At 44.2% G+C, this 17,333-nt stretch overlaps 1 protein-coding gene across 2 annotated transcripts in view; it reads right to left on the reverse strand.

Annotated features, from left to right (window-relative positions):
- IGF1R (insulin like growth factor 1 receptor) overlaps positions 1-17,333 on the reverse strand; it is a 307,717-nt gene that overhangs the window by 71,218 nt on the left and 219,166 nt on the right. For both annotated transcript variants that reach the window (XM_078448958.2, XM_078448959.2), the window contains exon 3: positions 2,618-2,930. In XM_078448958.2, coding sequence (XP_078305084.1) covers positions 2,618-2,930 — 313 coding nt within the window. The remainder of the gene's footprint in view (positions 1-2,617; positions 2,931-17,333) is intronic.

Below are 17,333 nucleotides of genomic sequence, written 5' to 3' on the forward strand. Positions count from 1 at the left end.
TCATTTCCCTAACTCCTTCCTGGTGACCACCGATCTGTCTTCCATCACGGGAATTTTGTCATTTTTGAGACTGCTATATAAATGGAGTTACACAGTATGTGACCTTTTGAGACTGGCATATGAGTCTCTGGCATAGTATGAGACCTTTTGACACACAGCATAACGTCCTTGAGATCTATCCGAGTTGTTGTGTATTTCAACACTCTGCTCCCTTATATTGCTGAATTATTCCTCCATGGTATGCATGTAACACAGCGTGCTTAACCATTTGCCTACTGTGGAACATCTAAGTTGTTTTCAGTCTTTGGCTATTACAAATGAAACTGCTATGAACAACTGTGCACCTGTTGTTCTGTGGACGTATGTTTTCATTTCTCTGGGATGAATGTCCAGTAGTATAACTTCTAGGGTCGTGTGTTAAGTGTATGTTTAGTTTTCCCTGACGTTTTATTCAAATAGCAATTTCTGAACCAAACACCTTTGCTAAACTGTCTAGGAATCATCTAGCACTTTAAAAATGTTTTTCCAAGGAAGTGCTCTGATTACATGTTTATAGATTAAGCTTCCTTGAATCCATTCTGGTACGGAGAGGGTATAAACAGCATTAATAAATATTTTAAACTCAGTGTCAAATAGGCCTTAAAGGCTGAGAGGGGTATTTATTCTTTCTTGACGGTGTTTTATCTTAAAATAGAAGAGGTATATCTGTAGCTCTGAACAGACTATAAGGGCTGGTAGGGAAAATAACAGCTCGATTCTTTGAAAACGCACTGCAGTGGGAGAAACAACACTGTTGAAATGCTTAGCACTCCCTTCCTTCTGGCGCACTACATTGCAGGACGGGGTACCCCGAGGACAAAGATGGTAGCACCCCCAGTTCTTGCACCAGCTGCCCTATCTCCATTCCCACTCCCACGGAGGAAGCATAGCTGCGCCTCATGTGGGTTCCAGGCATTGCCTAGGGCACTGGGAAAGCCCTCCTAAGTTCTAAGTCTGCCAATAAAAGGGGACTAAAATGTGGTAGACTTAATTCTGGGTGGAAAGTGTATACTTTAGAGCTCATTGTGAGTCCCTGGCACACTATCTTTTAGTTAAAGCCATTACAACAGGTGAAAAGCTGTTCTATGTCTAATATTATGAAATAATGTCAGTTCTAGCTTTGTTTTGAAATTAAGCCTAGGGTATAAGCCACATCTCCAAATATTACACTGGAATACACAATCCCCTTTTGAAAGACTTGCTTGAGGGGTGCCTGGGTGGCTCAGCGGGTTAAGTGTTCAACTCTTCGTTTAGGCTCCCATCCTGAGCTCACGGTTCATGGGTTCGAGCCCCGTGTCTGGTTCTGCAGTGATAGCGCGGAGCCTTCTGGGATTCTTGCTCTCTTGGCCCGCGCCCCCAACCACCCCCACCCCCACCAGCTTGTGCATGGGTGCTCTCTCTCTCTCAAAATAAATAACTAAAACTGCTTGGTGCAGTTACCAGAAATAGACTGCAGCAAAAAGCAGGTGAGTTGCACATTCAAAATTAGTGTTTACTTTTCTAATAGTATTTTTTACTTGCAGAAGATTGCTACAGAACCCAGGCACATAAGGGTCTCCTGGTGCTAAGCTAATCATGAAAGAAGCATTTGGCCCACCGCAACTGAACTATTCTTCCCTAAAAGTCCTCTGCTCTAACAGGAGGGAAGAACAACCCCATATCCCTAGTCTTCTTTTGATTCCAGGGCTATAGTTCCCTATTTTACAACAATGCTATTATTGCTTTTTGAAAAACATAAGCCAACAACAAATTTACGGAAGCCCGGTGGGCATGCACGAGGGGGATGGTCTCTGCTGTGGACAACTTCTTTGCTTCCCAAGTCCCCACGTTCAGGAAGGAAAACGAGAGAGACGGACAAAAACGAGGGAAGGTGACGGTGGAGGAAGCCAGCGAGCGAGAGGAGCAGGTGCTGACGGACAACAGGTTACTTTATAAGCTGCCGGTTAGTCTGGTGCTGCTAGCATGGGCACAGGATGGAGCTTGTGTTATCGGACTTTTGGGCCTGCAGGCTGCCCCAGGGATGCTGGTCAGGGCTTGGCTTGGCTTGGCTTTCCGCCTGTGCTCCCAAAGACTTCACTGGGCCTGTGCCGAGTGGCAGGAAGTGGGGCAGGGCCATCCTAAGTCTACAGCCCTCCCAGGTCTCCCCCACACCCCAGCATGGCCTGGATGGTAGCCTGGCAAGTGCAGAGAGGGGAGAGAGTGACCTCCATGCCGTACCTAGGCCAGCAAGTCAGGTACTTAATTTCAAATGGCCAGGCAGTACACTTCCACAACAAATGCAAGCCATTTATTATTATTATTATTATTATTATTATTATTATTATTATTATATTATTATTATTATTATTATTATTATTGTATTTATCATTATTATTACTATTATTGTCCAACTCCTCCTAGAATCTCCTACAAAATGTCAGTTACGCCTGTCCTCTCAAGTGGACCCATCGCTCTTAACCTCCGGGGGTTCCCACCGCCCAGATGGAACAAGGGCAGCGCAAACCTCCCTGCTCCCCGGGGGTGGGGGGGGGGGGGTGGATGGAGGTGGGGGTGGAAAAGTGGGGACTGCAGGACTGACCTCTGACTCCCGTTCCGGATGAACCCCGAGGGGCACTCCTGCATGCACTCGCCGTCATGGATCACGAACCCCTCGGAGTCGCTGCTCTCGGCGCTGGGGATGTTGGCGCAGAAGTCGCGGTCCACGCAGCGCCAGCCCTCAAAGCGGTAGGTGTTGGGCGGGCAGGTGGGCACGCAGACGCCGGCGTAGTAGTAATGCCTGCAGGCCACGCAGGCCGTGTCGTTGTCCGGCGCGCTGCAGCTGCCCAGGCACTCGGGGTGACAGCACTCGTTGCTGTCCGTGCAAGCCCGCTTCCCGCACGCGCTCGGGCACACTGTGGGGGCGGAGGGGACAGCGTGTGAGACTGGCAGGGGCTGGACAGCCTCCTCCGGGCCTGGCCTGCATGGTGGCCGGCCCCTCCCCACCACCCCCCATCCCCACCGGATCTCTCCAGTGACCGACAACCTACCACCCAACCACCTACCCGACCACCCCGCTCTGCAGTCCCCACTGACTCGCAATGACAGTATTACAGACCCTAATCACACTTTCATCAAGGCAGGGAGAATATACTCTGTATTTGGAGTCAGGAGACCAGGTTTAAAGTCCAGCCTCTCCTATTTGCTCCCGGTTTGCTCCTGATGAGTCATTAGCTTCTCTGACCTTGACCCTCTCTCTTTTCTCATCTATAAAATGAGGGTAGTAACATCCACATTAGAAGTTTGCCCCAGGCCAATGTGATAATGTGGTAGCCCTATGGGAACAATACGGTGTATTATTCCTTTAAAAAGCATTATGCGCTGTTCATTCTGCATTTTGAATGTATGCCTTGAATATCTTAAAAAGCCTCCGTGTGCAGAAATAGTTATTTCAAAGATTATTTTATTATTTATGATATTAAGAGTATCTTAAAATCGTTTAAAAAGTCATTTACTTTAAAAATGATTAACCTAGAATATAGTAAAGACCATACTATTCAGGTTTACAAAATGGCTTTAGAGAAGTTTGAGTCTGCTTGGATATCAAAGGTCTGATTCCAAAAAATGATGGTATTAACTTACTCCCGTATCTTAACCTATTATATAACTGAGAGGACCCTGCGTCGGACTGTTTTCCTCAAATACAAAAACAAAACAAAACAAAGCAACAAAAAAAAGGGTGGGTGGGCAGTGTCTCTGAGTCCGGAGGATTCACAGCGTATTAGAAACATTCTCCTTTGAGCCCCTCTGCTCAACTTAAGTGAAAGCGGTGCCTAAAAACCAGAGATCCACAATTCATGTCCCAAGCAGATGAGCTAGCATTTGTCTCCATAACAATGCTGTAATGATCACACTCCATGGGGCTGTTAGCCTCACTGGCAGATAAAATATAAATCAACAAAAATACGAAATCTGGTTTGTATTAGATGTCTCCTACTTTTTCTTGAGCTGGGAAACAACACAAAAGTATTTAAATATGTGTATTATTGACTCTGACATATATTACTTAGTGAAGATTCTATTGTTTTTCCTTATAATCAAAATATGTACTCAAAATAGTATCAGAGATCACAATTAAGAAATGAAAATATATAGGAGATCTAGTCCATTTGCCTCAAATGCCCCCTTTATTAATACCTTCATGTAGAACGCCCCCACGCCCCTCCCAGGTCCCTTCCTACGCATGTGCATGTACATATAAATATCTACAAAAAAAGAACAAACCATTCTGAAGCCATTTTTTGCCATAATATACCATGGATTCCGTAATCACTTAACACCTGCATTGCATCTCACAGTATAGTGTAGGTTATAACCTGTCTCCTACTATGAGACATTCTGTTTACTCCCAACATTTTACTATTACAATGAACACTGCAATCTTCATGAGAATCCTTAATTATTTCCTTAGGATCAATTTCCAGAACTGACCTCGCCAAGTCAAACTATGCTCTGGAAAGTTTGTGCCAATTTACACCCTACCAGTTGCATCCAAGAGTTCCTATCTTACTGCAAATAGGTGAATTTAAAAATGGACATCAGAACTTGGACATTCAAATAAAAACTGTCACCTCTGAAGAAAACGGACAAATTCTCAGGATACTGTTGAGCTTCTTAAAATAATTTTGCAAGCGTCTCCTTTGAAATCATCTTTTGGCAGAGACGATAAGTTGCCTTCCGTTATCTATTCTTTTCATCTATTTTGTTAATAGAACCTCGAGTTTTTAATTGGGCATGTTGCCCCCAAAATATATCTAGATATTACCTCTCCTAGCCTCTCTTGTAGCTAGAAGTGACATATGTCCTAGCCAGTGAGATGTAAGAAAACTTTTTGGCTAGAACTTACTGGAAGATTCCTTAAAACAGAGTGAGCATGCCCTCCCTCCTTGCTGGCTAGAATGTAGGATCAATGCATCAAGCTCAAGCAGCCATCTTGGACCATGAGGTAGGCCATTAAGAAGGTAGAACAAAAAAAAAAAAAAGAAGGTAGAACAAGATAAAATGATCTTGGTCCCTCATGACCGTGGACTGCTTACCTCTAGACTTCTCTAGATGAGAGAGAAGTAAACTTTTATCTTATTTATGTGCCTGCTATTCGTTAGATCCAACTGAAAAAATCCCAACTGAGATGCACACCTTCAGAGCTACTTACAAGCAAAGAAGACAACCATTCTTGTTGGTTTATGTCATTTTTGTTTACCAGGATTGCCTCAATGACTTCTGGCTATTTCTAAAAACTAAGCTACCCAACAAATAACGAGAAGTAACTATCTCTAAGCACACCAACGAAGTATGTATTATAGACAGGAGTTCCTAAAATGTTGAGATACAAATATTGTCTACCAAGGAGACCATCTTGAAGAGGGTAACACTAATTTGAATTTATAAGCCTTGCATATCTGTAGTAAATGCACACAGACATGTGCATGCATACGTGCACACACACAGGTTCTACCATCAGCTCTCACACATGAACATATCTAATAATAAAATAGATTAAAAGACTATTTAATTTCAAATATATCCATTATGGAGGTAACCTCAAGGCTCAAGATCTAAAGAACAAACAAACTGTGTATCTTTGGTTCAGGTTTTTTAAACTAGTAACAGGAACAGAAGGCCATTTATCCTTTAGTTATCTACCTGTTTAGCAAGTGTTCATTTAGCAACGTGCTGCACCTGTGTGTCAGATGTTGCCCTCAAGGAATGGACAATATGGCAGCTGAGTACAGGGGCGAATGGAGGTGCATGGCATGCCCTGGGAACCAGGGAAGGTTTTGAAGAGGTACTGAGGCTAGAGCTGCAAGATGAAACATGATAAGGATGAGAATAAAGAATAACACAGATGAAGGGCACCCGGGTGGCTGTCGGTTGAGCATCTGACTTCAGCTCAGGTAATGATCTCCCGGGTTGTGAGTTCGAACCTCGCGTTGGGCTCACTGCTGTCAACTTGGAGCCCACTTAGGATCCTCTGTCCCCCTCCCCACCCCCGCTCTCAAAAATAAACATAAAAAACCCCCTGAGTCCCAGAAACTGGGACCAGTATCTGCTTGCGAAACCCCCTTTCCCTCGCTTATGATTTAAATAAAATGCTACGTAAAATCATAAGTAGCAGACGTTCACAGTAAATAGTATTAAAAACTCAAGAGCATTTAAAACAATGAAAAAATATCCCCGTGCACCGGCTGGTAATCAGTTATACCCAAATGCAAATGTTGCGCATTTCCAGTATGAGAAAGAAAGAAAGAAAAACCCTGACAAAGTATCTGCAGCTTTATTTTGCATTCCATTCCCCATTCCAGTGGAAATAGCATCTCTGGGCAGTGGTCCACCGAGACCCTTCAAAGGAGTGCATTACATGGAGCGGCACGGTCAGTCAGTTCTTGCCACAAGCAGCACACAGGCTGGGGAATTAGGGTTTTGTTTCAGCGACGGGAGCTACTTCAGAAGGAATTTCAGAAAAGCTTAAATTAGGTAAAATCATGTTATTTATAGGCAGAACAATTCCTCTTAAAGGGATCACAAATCAAGGGGTTCCTTTGTGTTACATGATCTAAACTGCACGCCACATATTGAATACTCTAGGGGAATAAAAACGGGGTGTGACGGGGACAGAGGAGAAAGGAGAGGTCACTTGTTTTCTGGAGGACAAACTCTAAATAAGAGGCTGCTCCAGAGACGGAAGCTGGTGTTCCCCCAGCAGCACAATCAGAGGATTCTGGGAGGCAGGAGAACACTCAGGAAGTTCAGGATTAGAGAGTCCTGGAGTCAGCCCCAGAAGCCTGCTGTAAATTTTGTCTCTTCTCAATGTATATAAATATTATTAGTGTTTAGGACTATTAAGGGATTTCTTGAAAAGCCCTGGGCAGTGCGTCTCGCCAGCAGATGGATGGCTGCTCCACACAAATGCCAAAACTTAAAATTTAGTACAGTTACCAAATTTCCAATTACGGAGCTGTAGAAGAAAAAGAAGAGAGCCTCTTCCCTGGCTTTCATGAATAGGAGCACACCTAACATGATTAAAAGGCATTTCAGCTTTTCAAAATAAGAGGAAAATGGAAGCTGCTATAAACTAACAAACACACAGGGAGAAAAGCAAATTTATTTTGCCCACGAGATCCTTCTATTCATTGGGATTCTCAGAATGACCAACAATAAAAACAAAAGCCTATCTAAACTGCTGGAAAAACTAACGACATGTCCCACACCAACCACTAAAAGGATTAATTTGGGGTCACGGCCACATAAAAATGAGGTGTTGCATTTAAAAGCTCATTCCCTTCATTTTGGGGGGCAGCAAATAAGTCACATATCAGCCTTTAACTTCTTCCCTCCCTGGTGTCCTTGTACTTATTAAGTTCCTTCTAGTTTTTAGTGTTTTGTTTTTGTTTTTGTTTTTTACATTTGTTTTTGTTCTTGCCAGTCAGTTCCTTAACAATCTTTACCAAAGAGAAGCCATTTTAAAACCGATTATGAAGTGTTCGGTTGGAACTGAAGGTGGAGAACTCAACCTCTTCTCACGGAACAAAAAATTGAAAGGGGGCCATTTTGGAAATTATCTGGGGTAAAATTGTGACAAAGAATAGAAATAGTTCATGGATGTTCGAGTGAGGTCAAACTTCTGAGTCAAAACACAGGCTAGTTTTGAGACATCTTAATTATTTCTGGGTTACCCTCTGTGACACATGCCTTTCCTGACTGACATGCATCCTTATGCATAAAGGTGAACCACGGCTAACTCCAGGAAAATGCACTTTAATTTCCAAAGTGCATAAGGGACATGCAGGGGCAAGAGAAATTTTATGGTTTTCTCGTCCTGCTAGGGGAGGAGTTGACTCCATCAGATAGAATCGTGAGCAGGGGGAGGGGAGGGACGCCAGCTGGGTGAGCTGAATGCCCAAATCCATTCAAGGCTGTCGGCATTGTCCTCCAGGGAGCACTCAGCCACAGGTGAGGGGATGAGAAAGGCTCCTTTGGACTGTTAAATATCAGCCTTAGGAGCCAGGCCCTAGGCTAGGTCCTGTAGACACACAAGCACAGGACAGCCAGCCCTCCTGGGGCTCCCCACCCTGAGGACAGGCAGTGGGAGTACCAAGAGAGGCAAGCAAGGGACCAGTGAGGAGGGCTTTACAGGAGAAGGGACTGCCAGGAGCTTGAAAAGCCAGCAGGAGCTAGCAGGTGCATGGGGGTGCTGGCAGAACTGATGGGGAACGCGGGCCAGGAGAACCAGACTCAGGAAGAATGTGTGACCGACCAAGGCTTTGGGGACTGCAGGGGTACAGGAGGCAGAGAGGAAAGATGGTGAGACCCAAGTTAGAGAGAGGTGAGAAGGGCCTTTTAACCCACAAGTAGGAGTTTGGACTACTCTTAAAGAGGAAAAGGATGCTATTTAAGGATTCTAAGCTGGGCGTCACATGAGCAGATATACATTTTAGAAGGATCACTCTGGCTGCTATATGGAAAACAGAAAGGACGGGTGACCCACGGAGTCACAGTTGCCATCACCGTGCGCCGTGACAGTGGTCCAGATCAAAGAGGCAGTGATGCGGATGGGGAGAGCAGGCAGCTTGAAGATACATCTGGAGAATGTGGGAAGTGTGGCGAGCTTTTGTTTTCGGAGGGACAGAGAAAGATCAGTTCAGTTTGGGATGTGTTGCTTGGTGTATGCCAGATGCTCTCACACTGTAAAATAATCTTCAATCTGTCCTCCCTTTTATCCTCATGCATACTCCTCCCCACCCGTCACCCCAAGCAAAGACCTCCATCAATGGGAGCAGAGTATGAGGAACATCAAGGCTTCCCTGGCTCAGGGAGAGCTGCTACATTTTATCCCAGTGTATTAGGCTGGGCTCTCTAAACAAGTCAGCTAGTGTCAAAAGCAGGCTTATGGGAAAAAGCTTAGAAGCCATGAAACATGAAATAAAACGAAAATACAGCTGGTACAACTATGTATGAGCTACACACATACCTGTGTGTGTGTGTGTGTGTGTGTGTGTGTGTGTGTGTATACATATATATATATGGCACATATTTATAGTAAAGCACAATTTCCTCAAAAGGAAGACAAGAAGAATCTACCTACCTATCAAGTTTCTTGACATCCTGAGAACTGGCTAATGGAAAACTCTGGAGAACCACTGCCTGGAAATCCCAAGCGGAGCTTAAAACAACTGGCAGACAAGCTTCTGCCTGGAAGACTGTCGTATAAGCCAAATCAGTTACCCGTGGCAAAAGAAAGTTCACGTGGCAACCGGTATCTTAAAACATTCCCCATAGAAAGTCACATTTGCAACAATGTTTCTCTTAAGGCCAAAAGAAACCTCCTCCTGTACTAGAGAAAACATTGATTGCATTCAGGTTAGATTCCTGAAGATACTCAGTCTTCTCTGTTGGATCCAAGAGCATTCGGTGTGCCCACTGAAGGTTCTTTCTGAACCTGTCAACACAGTGAGCCTCGTTTTCTCCCAAATGTGTACCAAGGAGTTCCTCTTTGCAATCTGAAGCGGTTTTCAAGACCCAGTTTGGAGTCTGCTTTTTTCCCAACAGGAAGGCCCCTGGACAAAGCATCCTTGTGTTAACATACGAACTTTCTGAGATACGGAGGTTTGTAAGGGGGGGAAGAAGTTACATACTTCTCCTTACTACTCCCTCCCTGTTAACTGTCTTCTTGCACCTTCCACGCCATCTAAAGGGTCCACTCTGGGGCATGCAACAGCAGGCAGGCAGCCTTGTGCAAGAAGCTTCTAGGGCCATTAGATCTGTCTCCAGTTCAGAAGTGACAAGTACTGTGGTCACATTCACCCCTTTCATCCAAGCACAGAGACTTAGAGCTGAAAGGAAGTTTAGAGGTCATTCATCCCATGCCTGTCTCAGACACTTCTCTGCAAATGTCTAGGGGGTTCTTCACCTTAGAGAAAGTGCTACTCCAACGGCCAGACAGCACCAACCTTGATTAAGTTCTTCTTTACACCCAATGAGCGTGCATTTTCCTCCTCCTTGGCACTCTCCCCAGACCCCAATGGGTGTCTGATACTCAAGGTAAGCACAGGCTTTCTTCTTTACAGGTCAGACTTTCAAATACTCAGGCTCCAAATTCCAACACGGTGATCCTGGCCTCCCTCTGAATGCTTTACTCAGTCACAGCTCATGTAACATACATGAGTACCACTGCTTCTCAACACCTGCCCCCAAACCTACTCTTAACACGGCGGTAGTAGATGGGACAGTGTGGAATGCCAGGGGACTAGAAGACCAATGGTGGTCTTCTGTGACCAAGGCAGTGTGCTTGGGGTGATCACTGCAACTCCGAAATAACTATCATTATTGTGCTGAGATAGCTCATTCTGAGCTACTATTTGCCTAAAACTCCTGTCTTCTTTTTCAGATCAAAAATACCTGTTTGAGTCTCTCTTATATGGATGCAATTTTGGTCTAAATACAGGACTCTCTGTTAACATAAAGTTGACCTTCACTGAGCATTTTCACAGGCCTGACAATACACACCTAGTACCTTGTATACATTAATTTAATCTTCCTAATAATCACATGGGGTCAGTATCATTATCATCATGGGTAGATGACCAAATGGAGGCACAGAGATTTAATCACCGTCCAGGGCTATTCATGTACAATTTAATAATTGTTAGGCTGTAAAGCTGGGCTTCAAACCTAGATCTCTCAGACTGTTGGTGGTAGCCTCTTCACCCACTCTGTTCCACGGCGGGGCTATGTTTCAGCCAGTCTGTGTTATCTAAAAGGAAAGGGCTAGGATATGGCTCTTGTGCCGCTTTTCTTTTTAAGCATGCATCCATCATGAAAAAAAATCCCAAGTCCCAGCACCTTTTTCTCCTCCCTGAGGTACACCATGTCATCAGAAGGAAGGACAACACCCACGAAACATGACACTCTGGAAAAGGGACAAGCATCCAGGTGATATTACGGAGATAACATGTCCCCACGAAGCCTTCTTTGTTTATTGAATTATAGCAAATAGAACCCTCAAGGACATTTTTTCCAGCACAAATTTGCAAGGCTGAGCCCTGTCAGATGTACCATTAAATGTCACTGCTAAGTTGCAATACTGAAGTAACAGCTCCCATCATGGAGGGCACTGAGTTAGCACACATTCTGTGGGGCAAATGCAACTATATATAAATGACTGTGCTGTCAGGAAGCCCGACCAGTAAGACCCAGGGAGACTCAGTGACCCGCAGAACCCACGTCACCCAAATAAGTGTAACTCATGAAATTAGATAACCAGACTTCATTTCCTTCACCAGTTAATATGTCTCAGCAAGACTGAAAACGTGGTCATGGAGGAGGAAGGGGAAAAAAAAAAAAGTTCCGTGCCTTCCTCTAGGTCAGCTCATAAACACATATAATCAAGGCTTAAAGAAGTAAGAAACAGAAAATAGTTGAGCTCCAAGACTAGACCTCACTGTCCAGTACACAAGGTAAGCCAGGAGGTATGGGAGAACATTTCATACTGGCTACTGAAAGCATCAGTGAACATTTCATTTTTTTTTATTAAAAAAATTTTTTTTAATGTTTATTTGTTTTTGAGGGAGAGAGAGACAGAGTGTGAGCAGGGGAGGGGCAGAGAGAGAGGGAGACACAGAATCCCAAGCAGGCTCCAGGCTCTGAGCTGTCAGCACAGAGCCCGACACGGGGCTCGAACTCACAAGCCGTGAGATCATGACCTGAGCTGAAGTCGGACGTTCCACCGACTGAGCCACCCAGGCGCCCCGTGAACATTTCATTAATGAGCAAAAGAAATAATCATCTCCAGACAGCGCCTACTGGATTGCTTAAGTCTCCAAGGTCTGGTAAGTTGTGTTGGGAGGAGCACTGAGAAAACAGAGAAAACAGAAGCCGAAGGAAACAAGCAGCCCAGAATCCAGAAGGAGGAAAGTTCTAGGTAGCACCGTTATTAAGTCAAAATTTCCAGGGTTAACTAGTAAGAAGAGTAAGGAAAGCGCATCCATTAGAGCAAAGATACAATGTAAGATTACAATGGATATACCACGAAAAGCACAAGGCAGATCAGGAATCCTGTTCTGGCTGAGCTGGCTTGGGTTACTGTGGGTTATGTGATTTTTTCCCTTCCTTCACACCTTTTTTTTTATAACCGCTTTATTGAGATATAATTCACACACAATTCACCCCTTTAAAGTGTACAAATTGATGACTTTTAGTATTTCCACTCAATTGTGCAAACATCACCCCACAGAGAAACTGTGTACCCATCATCTACCTCTCATACTTCCCCCCCCCCCCCCCAAATCCCCTCTCCAGCCCTGGGCAATTGCTAATCTACTTTCTGTCTCCACAAATTTGCCTATTCTGGACATTTCACACAAATGGAACCAGACACTGTGTGATCCTTTGTGGACAGCTTCTCTCACTTAGCATAACGTTCTCAAGGTTCCTCCACATTTTGGCCTGTGACAGTGTTTCATTCCCTCTATTTTCTATGAAACTTTGCTTGCGTGATCCACAGGTGGCAAAATTAGCCTTGTAAGTTAGCCTTTACTCCTCACATGTAGTGATGAAATCACAGGCCCATCGAGAGGCTGGTAGAGAGGCCGATCTGAACCCCAGAATCTATTCACAGTTTAGATTTGTTCTAAAGGAAGAAAGATGATACTTGTCAACTTGACTAAATTGTGTCATTCTCTGATATTAAGAAAAAAGAGGAATCACTATCTAATCTGTGGGGGAGAGGTCACCGGATCTGTGACGCTCTTACCTGCTCTGCCTGACGGAGGATAAAATATACCAATGGGCTTAATCTCTATAGAAATGCCTGGCAAATGGAGACGCTGCATCGCAGAAAATCTTCCTTAGGTGGGGGTGAGGCAAAAAGGAAAGGAATAAAGTCAGATATTAAGGGGCGGGAGGGGAGATTTGCCTTCCCACTCTCTTTACTTTTATAAAACAGTATTCTTTAAAAAAGAAATCAAATCATCCTAACGTACTTGAAAATCGTCCCCAAATTCTTTCTTCCAAACTCATATTCAAAGCCTACATGCAAACTTGGGAACCACAGACAAGACTCAGTGGGGAAAAAAGATCAAGGAAATGGGGGAACAGGTCGGGGGTCCAGGCAGGACCGTGGCGAGGGTGGCCTGTGTCTGCTTCTTCATGCGGGAACACGGCGCTTCTCCCTCAGACACAACTCACGCCCCCCACCTCCTCCATCTTTTTTTTGAGTCTTTCACTGCCAAATGGGTGACTCTTTTGAAACCCTTCCCCAGTGCTGCGACCGCCAGGCACGAGCACATAGAGACACCAATCACTTACTACTGCCTGTCACAGATGCTTAAATGGACAGGGTGGAAAAAATATCCTTTTCACACACTTAAAAATTACTCCAAGTTATTTTAAATGTGGAACTGTTTGTATATTCCTTATAAGTTTATAAAACTCACACTGTCCCTCCATGACTAACTAAAGTGGAATTGAGAGAGTATTCTATATTTATAACTTGTCTGGTTGTTCGTGCTTACAGCCCTATTTCCACACTCTTTTACTGTACACAGAGTTATGTGAGGTATTGTGGGCTCCTAAACTTTGCTGATTTCCTAACAAGGCAGGCCTGTGTCCCGCAGGGACAAATTGGGGGCTGTTTTGTCCAAGTGGAGGCCAAGCTCCGAGGGAGAGGCCTCCAGCTTTGTGGTTTTGGCTACAGCTCTTAAAACCGGTGTTCAGGGCCCATTTCTGGACAACTGCCTGCCTTACTGGTGTTGACCAAAGTATCAATGCTACTGATACATTGTTTATTACACATACCTGTTAGAAGCTCCATGCTGTACAGCTTGGCTACACATACCACTTCCTCCGATTTATTTTGGTGGAAATTGTAAGTCCAAAAGGTGCAGTACTGGAATCAGCCAGGCCAAAGCCCCGTTCCACATACATAAACACTTACGTAAACATAATTTAAATGCATTAACTGAATGTAGCCACTTGTGGGGCGACTACTATTTAGAGACCAGCCCGCACTGTTTTGGATACAACTTGGTCAACCAGAGCACCGTTTACCAGGAGACAGTGTTAAATGCATGAAGTACCTATGGAGGTAGATTTGTGCCGTATATCTGGGATTTACATTTGTACGTGCACACCTGTCCACACATATGCATCGTGGTACGGCCTCTTCGCAGGCGGTCAACAAATAAAGCTGCCTCCTTGGAGAGGCTACCCACCTAGTCAGTGCCCTCACGCTTTTGCAAAGCCCTTTCAGGATCTTCTTTGCAAAAATGTTTCTAGACACCATAGTAGATTCTTTGATACAGCCTCAAAAGCGGTACCTACCTCTTTGTAAAAGGAAGGGGAAAATGGTCCCTAAACCCATTTTTCTTTCTTTCCTAATGTCAGAAGGGGAAATACGTATCTAATCTCAGTGCTGTGGCTGCCAGTGAGGCTGGGGGTTTTGCCTCCTTCCCCCTGATTTCTTGGCCACTTACCGTACGTCTTAACTGTCTTTCAATGATTTGGACCATTTTCTTCTTTGGAAGATTGACTTCTTACTAATTATTTAAATTTGAGCCCTTAAAGATGTATATGCTTTTCTTTTTTTATTTTATTTTTTAACGTTTATTATTGAGAGACAGAGAGAGAGAGAGCATGAGCATGGGAGGGGCAGAGAGAAGGGGAAACACAGAATCTGAAGCAGGCTCCAGGCTCTGAGCTGTCAGCACAGAGCCCGATGCAGGGCTCGAACTCACAGACTGCAAGATCATGACCTGAGCTGAAGTTGGACACTTAACCAACTGAACCACCCAAGTGCCCCTGTATATGCTTTTTAAACACACTACTGTGCCTTGAAAAAAAAAAAAAAAATGTAGGTGGCTTGAGAGAAAAATGCTTCCCCCTTCTGTAATTACATCTACTTGAGAAGCGTGGGTCATAACAGTAGACTTTAAGTCATTTTTTTTACCTCTCCAGAGTCTTTGCTCCTTTCTCTTTTGATTGCGTTCCTTCCTGGTGGCACACTTTCAGACTTGTAAACATATATTTTAGAGTATATGTTATGCTACAATACCACATTATTCTTTTCCATTATCTAATCTGATTGCTGACCCCACTTCCTGAAGTTAAAGTATTTTTACTACTGTGGAAAAACCACAAAAAGATTCACTGGACTTCCCAAGTACAGTAAACTGTGTTATCAGTAAAGGAGGGGAACAGGGTGTCCCAAATGATCCTACATGCTGGTTCACAGAATTAACACATAAACCTTAGGAGAACCAGTTTTGGATAACTGGACCACAGAACACCTACGCCCACAAAAATTCATGGAACTTATATTTCATCTAGCTGATGATTCAAAAGTGCCTTAGAAAAACATACAAATGTAGAAATGTTGTAATGTCCTTGCAAAGATGATTACCCCCCCCCCAAAAAAAGAAGCCCAAAACAAAAACAAAAACACCTGAACCAAAAATACCTTGTCATTCCCACAGAATTCTGTTGGTTTATATTTTATTTTGTTTGGTTTTTTATTTGTGTGGATGGTGGAGGGGTGGGGGCAGTAGTTTTACTAAAAACTTTTATCGCCCTTGCCAGAAAGCATTAAAAGTGCTAAAATCCTATCTTGGTAAACGTAAATTCAGTCCCATTGGACAGTATCGTTTTGTCAATTTCATATGGGGAAAAATCTTGTCTCTATACTTTGGAAAGGCTGACTGATAGATTCCAAAGTTTAAGTCCATCCTTTGCACAACTTTAAAAATAATATTTTAGGGGCGCCTGGGTGGCTCAGTCGGTTAAGCGTCCGACTTCGGCTCCGGTCATGATCTCATGGTTCGTGAGTTCGAGCCCCGCGTCGGGCTCTGTGCTGACAGCTCAGAGCCTGGAGCCTGCTTGGGATTCTGTGTCTCCCTCTCTCTCTGCTCCTCCCCTGCTCACATTCTCTCTCTCTCTCTAAAATAAATAAACATTAACAAAAAAAGTTATAGGGGTGCCTGGGTGGCTCAGTCAGTTGAGCGTCCGACTTTGGCTCAGGTCATGATCTCACGGTTTGTGAGTTCAAGCCCCGCGTCGGGCTTTGTGCTGACAGCTCAGAGCCTGGAGGATGCTTCGGATTCTGTGTCTCCCCCTCTCTCTCTGCCCCTCCCCCACTTACATTCTGTCTCTGTCTCTCAAAAAAATAAACATTAAAAAAATAAAAAATAAATGAAAATAATATTTTAACCTTAATAGTTGAATTTCTTGGTTTTTGTTTTTTGTAAGTGATCGGTAAAACTGGGTTCACCTGAAGTGCCAACACAGGCAACTTGTGTAAAATGCCAGTTGAAAGAGTGTGTTTGAGTTGTAAATGCCCAACGGAGATGGGCTCACAGGTGCCCTCTGCTTTTTTTCCAGTTAATTAGGAATCTTCCGAGAGTAGGTTGTCATTTGATCTCTGAACAATTAAATATCTAGTACACTTCAGGAGCGCCTGGGTGGCTCAGTTGGTTAAGCGGCCAACTTCGGCTCAGGTCACAATCTTGAGGTTCGTGAGTTCAAGCCCTGCGTCGGGCTCTATACTGACAGCTCACAGCCTGGAGACTGCTTCAGATTCTGTGTCTCCCTCTCTCTCTGCCCTTCCTCTACTCATGCTCTGTCTCTCTCTCAAAAATAAATGAACATTAAAAAAAATTTTTTTTAAATATCTAGTGCACTTCTGATTTTGGATATTTGGCTTTTCCCCAGAGTATTATTCAAAGTGAATTGGATTGCTGCAGGCCCAACATCCACTTAGGTCTCTAAGGAAGCTGGAAGGGGATGCAAAATATGGCAAAGCCTACCGTCAGCTCTGAAAAGCAAGGTGGAAGGTTCAGGGACTTTCCCCTTCAGACACTGCTACTCGCAGGCAAGGGATGACCGCCTGGGCCAGGATCAAAGGGGTGATGTGCTGTAAGCCCAGCGTGCACTGGCAGAGAGGTGGGTCCCTCTCCCCTTCCTGTTTGAGTAACTTTTCTCCCACCCCACCTCCTCATTTTTTCACTGCCTCCCAAACACTCTCTGTTATATACTACGGTCTGATTTTCAGGCTTCAAAGGAATTTTCTTTGAAAGATGGAAGAACTTAACACTTTAGGGCTCATTTTATTTTTAAAAGAAACAAGCAGGGTAGCCCTACCATGCAAAACACCAATGAGGCTGCAAACTTGGAAACCGGTCCAAGAATCATTCTTTCATTCCATCCTTGGCCTGAAGACTGAAGCAAGTTGCACAAAAAGTTCATAAACACAAAGGGGTCCAATTGCATTC

Source organism: Panthera onca, chromosome B3 (genome assembly GCF_046562875.1).
Source record: "Panthera onca isolate mPanOnc1 chromosome B3, mPanOnc1 haplotype 2, whole genome shotgun sequence".
Taxonomy (NCBI): Eukaryota; Metazoa; Chordata; class Mammalia; order Carnivora; family Felidae; genus Panthera; species Panthera onca.